At 36.3% G+C, this 15,726-nt stretch overlaps 1 protein-coding gene across 1 annotated transcript in view; it reads left to right on the top strand.

Annotated features, from left to right (window-relative positions):
- The first annotated feature begins 500 nt into the window (after window positions 1-500).
- Window positions 501-15,726, top strand: part of LOC117932491 (solanesyl diphosphate synthase 3, chloroplastic/mitochondrial-like) — a 35,117-nt gene continuing 19,891 nt past the window's right edge. Inside the window, exons 1-5 of the mRNA XM_034853761.1 lie at window positions 501-718; window positions 6,181-6,273; window positions 9,837-9,917; window positions 10,052-10,123; window positions 13,367-13,498. Coding sequence (XP_034709652.1) covers window positions 575-718; window positions 6,181-6,273; window positions 9,837-9,917; window positions 10,052-10,123; window positions 13,367-13,498 — 522 coding nt within the window. The 5' untranslated portion in view covers window positions 501-574. The remainder of the gene's footprint in view (window positions 719-6,180; window positions 6,274-9,836; window positions 9,918-10,051; window positions 10,124-13,366; window positions 13,499-15,726) is intronic.

Below are 15,726 nucleotides of genomic sequence, written 5' to 3'. Positions count from 1 at the left end.
AAATTTCATGATTTTGACGTAATCTGAACTCAATTTAATATTTATAATTTTATATTAAATTAAATTATGATATCTATTTAATACGACTTTTTTTTTCAAAACCTCAAAAATATCAAATTATATATTATTTAATTTTACCAAATAGTAAATAAATTTGATTTTTTTAATTTCTTTTATCATTTGTTTGAAATACTATCACATTTATTATTTAAATTTTATTATAATAATACAAAATATTTTAAAACCATGGTTGTTCAATCCTGCCCAACATGTTTTACCGGCAATCCAACTAATCCGACACAAAAAAAAAAAAAAAAGAGGTCGGAGGTTGAATGCTCGGATAGAGCCGTAGAACATAGAAGTAGGGTTAAGTTTGGTAGGAAGAGTTCCGGTTCAAGTGGTTATTAAAATAAACCGGGTTTTTTTTATGTTAATTCCGAAAGGCGGTTAACTAGAAGAAAAAACCCTGTTTGACTACTTCACTCATTGCTCTCCACAGCCTTCGGCCTCGAGTCCTTGACTCTCTCTCCTGCTCGAAACAGAAAAAATCTTCCTTCGATTTTCTCTCCAGAATATGTTCTTCTCCAGGGGATTTTCTCGGTTGCCAAAAGCCACCTTCAATCGCTGCTCCAAGTGGCTTCTCTCTCACCACCGCCACCCTCATCCACAGGATCATCACCACCGCCACCGCCACTTTGTTCTCTCTCCTACACACAGGGTAATGCTCGCTTAAAGCCTCTCTTTGTTCCTCTCCTCTGTTTTCTTGCTGAGAAAATATCCGGGAATATGGGGAAAATTTTGAAATTTTGTGTATTTTGTTTTGTGAACGATTGTGATTGGTACTGTGCAGCACGTGATGGAAATAGGATTTTTCAGCAGGAAAACACAGCATTATGTCATTTTTTATCATTATGAGGATCAGAATTCGCATTTATCATTCTTTCTCATGTATCATATATTAGATGATTGTGTATGTGTGTGCTATTTTAATGTTGAAGAGGATGGGTGATGAGGTTTCAATTTGTGGTATACTCAAAATAGGTAGCTGATTGCTTGTGTTGCTAATGGATCGTTTAAAGTCTACTTCTTTATGCGTGGGAATTGGTGTGGAAGATTGGGGAGCTTCCTGTGGTGATGAGTTCTTGTCTTGATTTGAGGTGTCGGGATCATGATAAATGGTGGACTCAGTGAATCAGCTGGGGAGCATGAAAGACTCCATTGAAGGCAGTTTGAAACGCGCCAGTGCTGTGGCTATCAATTGTTTGAGTGGGGGTTAGACTTTGAAAGGTTGTAATTTGAGATGGATGAGGAGCTGTTGGTCATGATTTATGAGAATGGGAAGCATGTAGAGGACTTCTTTAAATGCATTGATTTTTTATTTTTTTTTTTCCTTTGTTAGGTATATCCTATAAATCATCACATGAACTCATGCCAAGCAGTGGCAGTTTGTTGGGGCTAGGGTAGTTTACTAATCAGCTTTTGCTAATTCAATGGGCTCTGAAGAAAATAACATTGGTCAATGATATCCTTTAAATGTGTGATAGAAATCTTCTAAATGAAATCTATGATGGTCTGCTTCTCAGGTGTTAAGGTATCCCATCACAGTCTGAGATGTGTCTAAACAGTTCAAGTTATTTTAGCCCTACATTGAAAGAGGGAGGCTTTAAGTTTGTTTTTGCTTGGTGAGGTGGTTTCCTAGAGAGATGAGTTTTTTATGGTACCAAGGGATCAAGAGTATTTGTGGTTTGCATAAACTCCATATTGTGTCCTTGCAAGGCCATATCTCATTGTTTCTAGGATTTTATCTGCCATCCTTGTTTTATGGTTGATGATGGTTCAAAAATTCAAATTCTCCTTATAGAAATTTGATTGCTGGAGAAGCGTGAGGGATCATCAGTTGATGAGCCTGCCCTTTTATGTCTTTTTGGAATATCAATCTATTCTCTATCCTTTACGAGAGATGTTAGGGTTTTAATCCTAGTGAATTTTTTTCCATCCATATCCTTCTTTTTAAAATTGATTTCATCATTCCTTTTCCTTAAGCTAAGTTTCTTTTCTTTTCTTTTCTTTTTTCCTTTCCTTTCCTATAAGTAAGCAAAAAAATATTATAAATATTAGAAAAAAAAGCTATACACCAAGGTACATATGTATACAATTGGTACAAAAAGGCATTGCTAGAAAGAGAGAAAGAAAACACAAAAAATAACTACTTCCTCCCTTAGCTAGATTCTACTCAATCTACAAAATCAATTAAAGGAGTTGCCCTTCTTCTATGTACAAGTTAACCCATGACACAAGATTGCTAAGTAACAAGCATTTATCACTTGAAACGTCTGCAACTTGCTTTTGGAGACTCTTTGATTGGTTTCCTTCCAAATTGTCCAAAAAATGCCTAGCGGTGTGTCTCTCCAAACTTTTTTCTTCCCACAAAGGAGTCATGCCAATTTAAAGGAGTCTTTTAAGTGTAAAAGAAAGGATCCATGTAATGCTGAACAAAGAGAAAAAGCTACCATAATCCCTTACTTTAGTATAGTGAAGGAGAATGTGATCTATTAATTCCTTTTCGTTATTGCAAAGGACACATTTGTTCTCTATTAACCATCCTCTCTTCTAAAGTTGATCCAAGGTCAACACTTAGCCCTAATTACCATCCAAGAAAAAAAAATCACTTTTGATAAGACCCATGAATTCCAAATAATGGCTATGGGGAAAGGAATTGCATGCACCAACTTTAGAAAGGAATATAAATATATGCTAGAGAAGACCCCTTTCCTAGAATCCATTCATACCACTCTTATCCCTCCCTTCTACATGGACCTTCCTTGAAGCCTTGAGAAAAGAGCCTTGACATTATCTAGCTCCCAATCATTTAGGTGACCAGTGAAACAAGGATCCCAATGCCTCCCTCCCTCAGATCATCCCAAACATCCACCAGCCAAGCCTCTTTCAATGATGTTAAGGCATACAAGGAACGGAAAACCATACATAAGAGTTCGTCCTTGTACCACATATCCATAGCCCTTTTCATGAACTTGTATATTGATGCCACAGAGATAGGCTACTCTTAATTGTAAAACTTCATCCTCCTCCCATTTCCCTCCTCAAAGGATCTCTCCTGCCAACCAAGTCCTATCTCTTCCTAATGTTTTTACAAATTCTAACTTCATACCCATCCCCCATTTTGTAAGAACACCCACCCCCATCATATTCTCCATACTTCCATTGAATGACATAAAGCTTCTCCTTTTGAAGCATATCTCAAACATCATTTTCCCATGACTAATACTCCCAAGTGATAGGCTTCTAATTCCTAGTCTCCCCTTTCTCTTCTCCTTGCAAACAATCAGTTATGTCACTAAATGCATATGACCTTTTTGGGCATGCTATAATAGGGACATAAAATAAATAGGTAACAAGAGAAGGTGCTTCAAATTACGGTAAGCCTTCCATTTTTTGAAATATATTGTTTTTCCACAAAGATAGTTTTCTGTGGAATCTTTCTTCCACACTATCCCAAACTGACTCTCCTCTAAATGGAGTCCCTAAAGGAAGCACCAAATAAGCAGTTGGAAGCTCCCAACCCTGCATCCCGACTCTAGGACAAATCCTTCACATTAGCCACCCTCCCTATTAGGATCAATTAACTTTTCTCCATGTTAATTTTCAGCCTTGAGATAGCATCAAACCACATAAGTACCCAACCTACATGTATCATTTGACCTTGTGTAGCATCACAAAGAACTAAGGTGTCATCGACAAACAACATAGGACACCTCCACCCCCTCACTCTAAAACCTGACAAAAAACCAGCTTCCTTGGTCCTCTCCAAAAGAATTTTGAGTATATCCATCACAAAAAAAAAAAAAGGTAGGGAGATAGGAGGTCCTCTTGTCTTAAACCTCTAGAGCTTTGAAAAAACCAAGGAGTGTTGTTGACAAGTACATAAAACTTTGCTATCAAGATTCACCATTTAATACATTCAGTCCATTTTTGTCTAAACCCCATTTTTTCCTAGAATAGCTATCAAAAAACATCAATTGACATGGTTGTACATCCTCTCAATGTCAAACTTACAAATTATACCACTAGAGCTATTCTTCATCTTAGAATCAATTGCTCATTAGCTATAAGCGCTGCATCAAGAATTTGCCTTTATATGTTTAGGTAAGACTCCTCCAAAATCAGAGCCTTGCTTGGTTGGTGGTTAATGCGAAGATAAACAATGAGAGTTTGTTGCAACTCAAGCTCACCTATTAATTCATTAGATTTGAATGTCGCTTGTAAAGGAGTTTTGACCACCTTTACCTTCATTGCTTCCTGGTTTAGAGTTATGGTAGAAACTATTCTCTTTAGCAAGGATTTTCATGGGTACTGCTAAAGGCATTGCAAACTTGCTGATGATTTCCTTTCTTTCTTAGAAAATGTATCATTTGAAGGTTGGACAATATGAAGATATTTCGATGTGAAGAGGTAATGGACACTGTTTCGGTGGTCATTCTTGCTTTTTGGCTTTAGTTAGAAGTTGAGGTTGAAATCATGATTTTAAAGAGGTCAGTCTTGGTAATGGATTACATAAAAATGCAGTCATAAATCATAAGCTATATATGTCCTTAGAGAGAGAGAGAGAAATGGAAATGGCATTTCCTGTGAAGAAAAAAAGAAGGGTAAGGTTATGAAAGTTCAATTCAACATGCAACAGGTTTCTGGTATAAGCTGAAAAAGCGCCTCCATGAGAAGCAGCATTTTTTGCTTCCTATTAAGCTCTTTTATAAAACTATTCAAATAAAAAAACCAATTTAAATGGGGGTCTTTCTCTTCAACTCCTTCATCACAATTAGTGGGAGGCAATGGGACAGTTACCTTTTTATCCAGCTGTTGTGGCACTCTTTGGTCCTGTCTTATGTGGATTTTTTCCTTGATTGTTCACAAGTGCTAGTGGTCCAACAGTTGATAAATAGACCAGGAAGGAAGGAATTGGAACAACTTGCCTGGCTATTGTATTTTTTTCCTTTGATCAGACAATCAGATAGCCTTTAAATATTCTGGTCTTGAATTAGTCATAATTTTGATGAATCCGTGAAGTATTTGTAACAAGGTACTGGACTCAGTACACCGTCTTTTGATGCAATGTTCAGTGACTTAGAAATATTGCACTCTTGGTTTGGATAAATTCTTATTGGGTGAAACAAGTTTTAAGGATGAAAGTAGGGGGGACCTATAATTTAATTAGCAGCTTCTTTCATACACTATCTCAAGGAGCAAGAGAGGGAATTGGAGGCTTAACTCTCATTGCTTAGATTAGAGAATACATCTGAATCTTGTTATCGTGGTTCAGTATGTCATATAGTTCTTAGGGTCTTCTTCTGTTGATGTTTTGGATGCAATGCTTCTTTGTTAAGCTCATAGTTTCCACTTTGTGAATTTGCTTATTTTCCATATATTTTGGGCCTCTCACTCCTCTCTATAAGAAACAAGATGACTTATTGCATTGAAACATGGTAAGTACAATGAAGGATGAGCTTCCAAGGTTTATAAAAACCTAATAAAGAAGGAAAAGTATGCCTATAACTCTGGTTGTAAGGAAAACTATGGAGTAGCCAAAACAAAGTACAACCCAAGATTGCATTACATGTCTCAAGGGGGTAAAAGGTCCCTGGCAAAGCATACCGAGTGTTTAGCACCTTGCTTGGGCAAATGATCTGCAGGCATGATGGTACATGTGGAGTCCTAGAAAATTTTCTCTATTTTGTGTTTGATTGCTTTGAAACACCTATTAACAATTATTGCTTGGTTATATTCATGAGCAGGGTCACCTTTTTACATTCCAGTTGTAATGCTTTGTGATCTAGCCACTTATATTTCCTTTTATCTTTTACTCTGAAGAAAAAAAAGGGAAATCCTATATGAACAAAATAGCCACTATGGTCTATGTAAGTGTTATGCTATTCTACTGTTGCCTTGTTGATATACTGCCTTCTTGAGACTCTGGTACAGTTACTTTATAGATTAATGGTAGTCATGTATATGTTGTGACCATGCCTTGAGGCCTTGCTCCATCGGCAGAATGGTTGGGTTTGGAATGAGGAAATTCCAGGTACCTCAAAGAAAAAAAGAAAAGAAAAGAAAAGAAGTATATGTTGTGATCATTTTTGTTCTTGTAATTGTTTTGGTGATTAGTAGGTTTTGGGCTGTAGAGAAACTTATTCTTGGGGTTCCCCATTCTTGAGTGGTGTTCGGCATCAAATTCATCAGGAGAGCAGCTCCTTAGCTGAGGTCAGGTTTATTTTTTATTTTCATTTTTATTTATTTATTTTGTTGCTTAATATCCTACAACTGGCATTAGTGTTTGTGTTGTTGCTTATCTCCTATATCTGCCATCATTTTTCTAACTGACCAAATTTTCAATGTGCTATCCTTTTTCTTTTATGAAAGAAAAGAAAAAAAAAAGTGGAAAAAATTTCTTCTGAAGGGTGGAAAAAGAATTTCAGGTCTGCAGAGATTTCTTCTCAAATAATCTTAAATGAAATGGAAATAATAAGCCTTCCCCAATCTTCATGATGAAATATTTGTCTTGATAAATGGAAACTTCAGGTTTTTTATGACTATTGTCTGAAACAAAAGCAGCCTTGGAAACAATGCAAACTTGAAAATGGCAGCAAGTTCTATATGTCATACTTATTACTTCCATAATATACCCTAGAGAATGAATTATACACATTATACCTTTTTTTTTTTTATCTGAAGCAAAAATTCATCAATACATAGTTAGAAGAACACGAGAAGGATGAGAAATCCTTCCCAAATATACAAACTTTGATAAAAATCTAATGTATAAGATGTCTCCTATATACCACACATAGCTATACAAAAGAAGTGAGGTTATGTTTTCTTTAGAAATCAATGCGTCTATAAAGGAGGCCTGAGATATGCTCCAAGATTTGCAATTTTAAACCTCTATATACACACCAAGTCCCAATTGAGCTGAATAACACTCAGGAGTGCCCTTGAAATTTGAAGTTGTTGAGGCATAAAAAAATAGAAGTAAATTAAGTCTATATCGATTCTATACTTCTCTATTTATCCTTGAAAATCTTGCATTTCTCTTCCTATCATACCATCCCAAATTAAAGTGAGGCAAGCAATTTTACAAAAGTTTTGATTCTACCTATACTCCTAAGCCTTTGAAGGAAATGGTCATCATGTCACTTATGCTCCTTGCGGGAACCTAATCTAGCTTGACCAGGTTGAATGATTTATGCTAAAGTTCCATTGTCATGGGGTAGCGTAAAAGTAGATGATCGATCGTCTCACCGCTCATCATACACATAGTGGAACAACCAAAACTAAGGGCTTTGTGAGGTTTTCTCACCTATAGCAAGTAGTAGTTGTTGACCTTCTTGTTAGCCACTAGTCAAGCAAAAGCTTTGACTGAAGATTTGGTTTTAGGTTTCCATATGAGTTTTTCTGGAGATAAGTACACAGGAATTGTTAGATTGGACAAGTCTAAAAGGAAGGATTTTACTTAAAATATATTTGAAGAAGATAAAGACTGAGCTCTCTTGTTAGAGGCAAAAGGAATCAAATGCACATGAGAGAGAGAGAAGACTTTAGTCTTTCTAATCATCACAACTTTGAAATTATTTGAAAGAGCGTATAGAGGTTGATCCCCCCACCATAGGTTTTCTCAAAAGTGAACCCTTACCCCATCCATCAGAAGACAAGTATGACCTGAGAAATTTGCGAAGACCTGAGAAATGGCTTTCCAATGGCATTGATGTAACCACCTAATTAGAATGTTGGCGTCCCAATCATTTTGATGAGTTCCATGGATACTCAAAATTACCATATGCCCAAGAGCATCTCTTTCCTTAGGAAACCTCAAACATCATTTCCCTAAGAGTGCTTTATTTCTTAAAGAAATCTCCCTAACCCCAAACCCCCTCCCATCTTGGGCTTGTACACTAAGTTCCAACTAACAAGATGATCTCTCTTTCCCTCCCCTACCCCTTATCACAAAATCCCTTTACATTTTTTCAATTTTGACACTATTGCTAATGAAATCTTGTATAGCAAAAGGAATAACTAGGAATAGTTTTTTTTTTTTCCGCCATCTAATCTTGCGAAATTCAGTCTACCATTGGATCCTAAAGACCTAGCTTTTGGGGTTCCCCCCTAGAGGGAGACCCCAAATAGGTAAATCTCCAATCAAAAACCTTACATTTGAGCATTTAGCATTGAAGCCAGTCTACACATTATAATTATTACTATATAACATACATACTTGCCATAATTTACTCAAAAAAAAATTTAAACAAGTCTATTTGTATGTTCCTTTTTGGTTAAATATTCAACTAATCTGTTGATACTTCATCAAAACTTCAATCTTTTTCCAGTATTTATGTAATTGTGACCTTTTTTTCTTTTACAACCTGTTCAAATGAAGTCAAGATTTGGGGACTCTTTTCTTATATGATACTATTTGTTCTACTTATTCACAGAACCTCTTCCATCCTCTGCTCTTTTCCACAATTGTTTGTTATGTGACAATGGCCCTATTATTGTCATAAAATTTCGTAACACTTAAAAGTATGCTTTCAAACACTGACAACCTATGTTGGCAGCTCATGGTGTTCTGTGCTCATCACACCAATTATTTGGTGTCAGTGGTGGTGTTGTTACATTTTTATCTCAGTATATTGGATATGATTGTCATCAAGTAATTTTCTTGCCTTCTTCTGAATGACCTTTTTAAAAAAATGGCAACACTTTATTGGGAGCCCTGAAAGGGTCAAAAGTTCTGGGAGCCTCCAGCATTTCGGTGATGAGGACTCAACAATGGTTCTATCATGGGTGTCCCTGGTACAGAGGGCTATGGATCTTTCTTTCTATTGGGATTGGTTTCTTTTTTGCTTGGAGGTCTAAATCCAATATTCAGGGAACCGATGGTCTGACCAAAAGAGGAACTTCCCCTAGTTCAGTGTGAAGTTTTTGTTCTTCTGAGTCCTTGGGTCTTCTCTCTTTCTTTTCTGCACAGTTTTCTTTTATGATTCCTCATGCTTCCTCATATTTGAATTTTTTTTTTGAATTTTTTATTTTATTTTATTTTTTTATACTTGACATCTCTATAGTTTGTGATGGGATGGGACCTGGGGATGGATAGTTGATGGATTTCATGTTCTGTAGAAGTTGCACCTATAAAAGAAATTATAGGAAGACCCTATTTGATGGCAGCAGTGGCTGGATTTGCTTCAATTGTTCAACTGTCATTTCTAAAGATGAAAATTGTCATTCTTAACATTTTGGATAACGTTTATTTGTTTTGATAAAATATTTCAGATTACTAGGTTAGTATTTTAAGAGGGCAGAATATTTGGAAATTAAAGTGGGTATGTTTAGGAGAATGCTAGTAGTTTTTATATGTTTACCTAAATAATTTTAGAAGGCTATAGTTATTTTTGAGTGTGGGCTTTGACTAATGTTGTAAATACTCGGCTAATTTTTATGTAAGGTCTATTTAACTAATTATTTTCATCAATCAGAAGGCATTTTTCACTGAATGCACCAATCCTGTTACTGAAAGCTGCACATTCAATTACAAAAGTATAGTTTATGAGTGTGTTATCATTGTTCATGGTTGCAAGTCCAACAGTTTGATTGTCATATTTATCAGTTACTGTTCTATTCCATCTGTTCAAGTTGTATTGCCACCTTAGAAAAATCCTTAATAGCTTCTCTTGTAATATCTCATGAATTTAAACTTAGCTTATATTTGTTGGCCTTTTTCACCTTGTCTCCATTTATCTACTATATTGAGACAGTGGGATACTGTTTTCCAGGAACAACTTGACCCTTTTTCGCTTGTTGCTGATGAATTATCATTACTTGCTGATAGGTTGCGGTCAATGGTGGTTGCTGAGGTATCTAATTGTTCTCTCTCCCTTTATATATTCTGAAACCCCAATGCTTTGAAAGTTGAATAAACTTCAAGGAATTTTAAAATGTCAGATTTGGTTTCAATATGATAAAGATTTAGGTCTAATTTGTCATCCAGGTCCCTAAGCTTGCCTCGGCTGCTGAGTACTTCTTCAAGATGGGGGTGGAAGGAAAAAGGTTCCGTCCCACAGTAAGAATTATAGAATTGCAATGCTGATTTTCTCAATTTCATGCCATTTTTGTTAGATTTGCACCATTCATGGGCTAACCGGGTGACATGGTCTGAGCATACTTTCTGTGTGCATGGGTGGCATAATCCAAGTCTACAAGGTGATATTCTAGCAATGAGCCTTGGTCTAGTTGGCATCCAAGTGGTGGGGTTTAGGTTAGTTCTAAGTATTGTTCCCTGGAGGAAGAGTGACTTCATTAAATTTTACTGGATTCCAGAAAAAATGGAGAACATTTAGTGTGTTCTACTTTTCCATGTCTCTGTATGTGTACAGGCATAACATTCTTCCTTGAGATCTCCTGGTAACCCTTATGGCATTTTTTGATGTTAGTCATGTGGCACTGTTCACTTAAAAAGGTGCTACATTCAGTTTGATAGCATACCTAAATGATTTTACATGGATATATATGCTAGTGCTGGTATCATGGTACCTGAATATTTTCTGGTGATGAGTCTAATACTTGGAAGAAACTTCAACACCTGCAATTCTATCTGCATTTTTGCTATGTAAAGTTGGGAACTGATCCTCATTTGCCGACAGAAATAATTTTTTCTGACAGCTCTCTCTTACTGATTTTATACCTGGTTATTCAAAGTTAGGTAGTCCAATAAACAAGAGAAATAAAAGATGTGATAAATGTTTTCAATTAGGAGCTGCTCTCTCTCTCTCTCATTTTTATACCTGGTTCATCAATGTTAGATCGTCCAATAAACAGAAGAAATTAAAGATGTGATAAATTTTTTTGATAAGGAGCTCTTTCTCTCTAGAGAGAGAGAGAGAGAGAGAGAGAGAGAGATGGAAGGAGGCTAGGTGGTGGGGGAGGGAGGTTGGATTGGGGTTCTCTTCTTTATTATAGGGTTACCCACAATCTCTTAGATAATTTTATGGATTTTTGTACTTGGTTATTCAATATTAGTTGGTCTGATAAATAGAAGAAATTAAAGATGTAATAAAATTTTTTGATTAGGAGCTGTGAACTGGTTTCTTACTTGAATCTTGAGTATTACTGCAAATGATGGGAGGCTAGCGTTATGAAGTTGTCACATTGGTGCCCTTGGAAGGCCATTACATAGGTGTTTGGTAATTTCTCACTTGTTGCACTTGTTATGTAGTGGCTGATAGCACAAAAAATTGGATTATGGAAAGATTCTTGGTGTTGTAATCTAACTTTTTATGTTCAATCCCCAAACTTAAATAGACTAGTGAAGGAAAGAAATTCTAGTGTTTCTTCAATTCTGAGTTCATCCTCCTTTTAGTGCAACCTTTTGAACCATGAAATAGAGGAACTTACTTGTCTCATATTGACTTTAATCAATGTGTATATGTCATCCACTTTCCCTGAAGTGAGAATTTGGTCCTTAACATCCTTTACTTCCATTTTTGTCATGCCTTTTTATTTTTTTATTTTTTTATTTTTATAAAGCTTGTTCTATCTCACCTAACTTGAGCCTTTCCTCCTACAAATTTCATTTGAAAGTCAATGCCTTGGCATAACTAGTGGCAAATAAGAAGGTTAATACAAATAATTTTCTATAGAAGGGGAGACCTTACAAGGCCCTCAACTTGGAATGGTGTGTCACATGCAAGAGGAGTAAGGAATCAATAGATTATCTTTCTCTACATTCTTCAGTTGCACTTCTATTGTGGACCGGTTGCATGGCCTTACGAGATTGATTGGGTTCAGCCTAGAAGTGTGGGGATGCTAACCATTTCTTACTAGCGTTTTAGAAGCCTTCTTGGAGGCAAGTCATTGTGGCACATTGTTAGTCTCACTTTATTATGGACCATTTGGCAAGAGAGGAACAGAAAACATGTTTGATGATAGATGAAGGGCTTTTAAGGCATTATGGGTTCTATCCTATTTTTCTGCATCCCTTTGGGTATCGGCATGCATAACATTTGATGGCACTTCTTTGAGCATTATAGTGCTAGATTGGAACTTACTATGTAGATGCCAGGATGTCAAAGGAGACACTAGCTATTTGGACTCCCCTAGTGGGTGTTTTCAAAACTTGAATTTTGATCGATGTTTGAATCAATTGAGGACAACTAGGAATTAGAGGAACACCAATGGAACATCTTGGAACACTAGTATGAGCATTCTCAAAGCATGTTGGAGATGGGATAGCTGTTATGGCAAAGACCTTAGCCTTGTTAGAATACTTGAAGTTAGCCAAAGTTGAAGGTTTCTCTAATCTTTTAGTTGAGGGAGACTTGGGATAATCGTATCTTGAGTGAATAAGAAAGAAAGAGGTTCATGGAAGTTAGATGGGTGGCTTCACTAAATTTTTTATATTGCTTTAGAGTTGGGATTTTCTACCTTTATCGGGAAATTGATTTTAGAGTTGTAACCGTTTCTTGCTTTAATTATGTTGTTGTGGGTAGGCATTTCAGTGTTCATTGTACCTATTATTTCTGAGTTCTTAATGATGCAGAGAAATACATTTTAATAATTGGGCTTATATTAGTGATTGTCTTTTTAGTCAACATTGATGTAGGGCTTGTAACCCCTCTATTAATTTGTTTCATCTAATTTCAAATTTATGATACACCACTGTCATTATTGTGCTTTCTATTTAATATCTTTTAGTTTCAGAGTTAGTGAATTGAACCTGGACAGATTTTCTTCCAAGCTTGAGAGGTTTGAGGCAGGAAGATCCTTTCTCCTCCTATTTGTTCATGTTACTAACGAAAGCCTATAGTTGGTTTATATTTAAGGATTGGAAGGTGGGGTTATTAGTGGCTTCAAGATATGAATTGGGGTGGGTTGGGGTTGGGAGATTATGAGGTGGAGTAATGCATTTACTTTGTACTAATACCCTCTTAATGGTGTGATTGCCTTCCTGATGTGTTATTACCTAGGAACCTTGGTGTTGTTTCCAAAGATCTATTTTTTCGTTTTCTTTTCATCGAAGTGTGATAGCTTAGGAATCCCCTGGATGTGATTGCCTACATTTCTTTCCCCCACCACCCTGCCGCTCCCCCCACAGAAAAAAAAAAAAGAAAAAGAAAATTACGGTGTTCAACTTTTGAAGGTCCTGCATCATGAGCATTCCCTTTTATCCTCAAATTTGGGAAAATGATATTACTATTTTGTACTGATCAACAATATATTGCCAAACAATATTTGATACTGATCTATCTGTTTTAGTTTGTATTTCATCATTCTGGCTTCTATGGAATAACTGACATGTGCCGTGCAGGTCCTATTGTTGATGGCAACAGCTTTAAATGTGCCTCTACCTAGGCCGGCTCTTGCTGAAGTGCCTGAGACTTTATCAACTGAACTACGCACAAGACAACAATGTATAGCTGAGATCACAGAGATGATCCATGTCAGTTCTTTAAAATTTTGTTTTATTTTTCTGCATGGTTCTTTTGACAGTCATTACTTTTTGTGTCAAAATTGTCACTTCTAGGTAAGGCCTTTAGGGGATAGTCTTTCTACTAGGCTTTTTGGCAACAAAATTAGGTTACAGTTAAGTTAGAGAGTTTAGGTTTCTTGTGGGCATTCTAATTATTTGATTCTTTTGAAAAAAGTTTGAAAGCAACATTTTGGTTTTCGTTCCTAAAAGGGTGGGGAGGAAAATATCAAAGACTCTATACCTATTAGTCTAGTGGAAGGATTATATCAACTCTTGGCTAAGTTGCTTGCTAATATGCTAAGGATAGTGGTTAGAGAACTTGCCTCGAATTTCTAAAATGCCTTTGTGGAGGATGGGGAAATTTTTTATATCATTCTTCTAATTAGAGGCCATTGGCTCCAAAATGCAGAATTCTAGAATGAGTTTTGGATATTGAAAAAGTCCATAGTCATGTTAACTAGGATTGCTTGCTACTTTTGCTAGCTAAGATGGGATGTGGAATATGGATCCAAATCTCTCTTTGTAGTCGAACTTTTTTTTTTTTTCTTTTTGATAGGTACATAAGAATAAATATATATTAAAAGTGCCAATCAAGAAAAGGTGAGCATAATAAAGAAAAAAAAGCAAGCTACAATCACAACCTCAATCTAATACTTAAAGTTAAACCACTCAATAAAATTTATTAAAGATAGTGGTCCAACTTGACTATCAACTATAAGATATCCCCAAGACTATCTATATAGATTATATATAAAGGAGCCCTTGAGAGATTGGTCCGTGTGTTGCACTCCTTCAACAGTTCTTTGGTTGCCTTCCTTCTAGATTGTTTAGAAAAGGCAACGAGGAATTATTCTCCAAGCATTTCTTCTCTTCTTGCCCCTAAGGCTCCTATTCCAATCCAATAATAAACCCTTCATTGAATATGAGAGAACCCACAAAATGCCAATGAAGAGAATATGAAGTGTCATTATCCTTTGTCTTTCCTCTAATGGGTAAGAAAATGGTCTACTAGTTCTTCTACATCTTCACACATACGAAAATAACCCATCACAGACCATCCTTTTTTAAGCCCTCCCATGCAAAAAAAAAAAAAACCCACTCTAGTAAGGGCCTAAGAATCCAAACTAACTTTGAGGGGAATGACACTTCACCCTCCAATTCCAAGGTGGAGTAAAAAGATTTCATCAAGAATTTCCCACCTTTTTCTGGCTTTCCAAACCATCTTCTCCTCTCCTCCGCTACTTTTTCCTAACATGTATAACCTCCTAAGAACCTCTTTAACATTATCCATTTCCTAATCTTGAAAATGCCTTAAGAAGCATGGGTTCCACATGACCATCGCACCTTCTACCTCTCAAACCATTCACCCATGTCTCCTTGGAAGTTGCCAAGGAGAATAGCGGTGGAAAAGTGTCCTTTCATGGAACATCACTGCACTATACATCATGACAGAATTATATTGTTCTCCCATGATCCATTCAAATCTCGTTTTAGCTTTAAAAATTCCCTACCCTTTTCTTATTGACTTCCATAAGCCAACACCAGAGCCTTCTCTCCCTACCTGAGAGCATCATCCTCCCAACTATTCTACAAACTTACCCACTTTGACCTTTATCCACTAACATATCCTTTCCCAATGTGAATCTCCAAAACCGTGTACCCAAAAAGGATTTTTTGAAAACGGACAACTCCTTAATGCCTAGACCCTCTTTTTTATCTTTGCAAATTGTCAATGATTTCACTAAATAAGGCTTTTCCTTGAGAGCCCCTCCCATAGCAAATCCTTTTGAATTTTTCTAGTTTCACTGCCTGAGAGCACCATCGTCTTGACTCTTCTCTGAACTTACCTACTTTGACCTTTATCCACTAACATATCCTTTCCCAATGTGAATCTCCAAAACCATTTACCCAGAAAAGATTTTTTGAAAACAGACAACTCCTTAATGTCTAGACCCTCCTTTTTGTCTTTGCAAATCGTCAATGATTTCACCAAATGAGGCTTTTTCTCGAGAGCCCCTCCCATAGCAAATCCTTATGAATATTTCTAGTCTCACTACTACCAACTTGGGAATAATAAAAAGGGACATAAAGTAAATTGGTAAGCTTCTAAGAGTATCTTTTAGCAAAGCGAGTCTCTTGCCTTTGAGACTCATTATGGTTAATTGCTTCCTTTTAGGTTCTTTTCTTGAGCCTTGAGG

This window comes from Vitis riparia, chromosome 15, assembly GCF_004353265.1.
Source record: "Vitis riparia cultivar Riparia Gloire de Montpellier isolate 1030 chromosome 15, EGFV_Vit.rip_1.0, whole genome shotgun sequence".
In the NCBI taxonomy this organism is placed as follows: Eukaryota; Viridiplantae; Streptophyta; class Magnoliopsida; order Vitales; family Vitaceae; genus Vitis; species Vitis riparia.
Note: the sequence above shows the minus strand (reverse complement) of the source record. Positions and strands in the feature narration are given on the sequence as shown.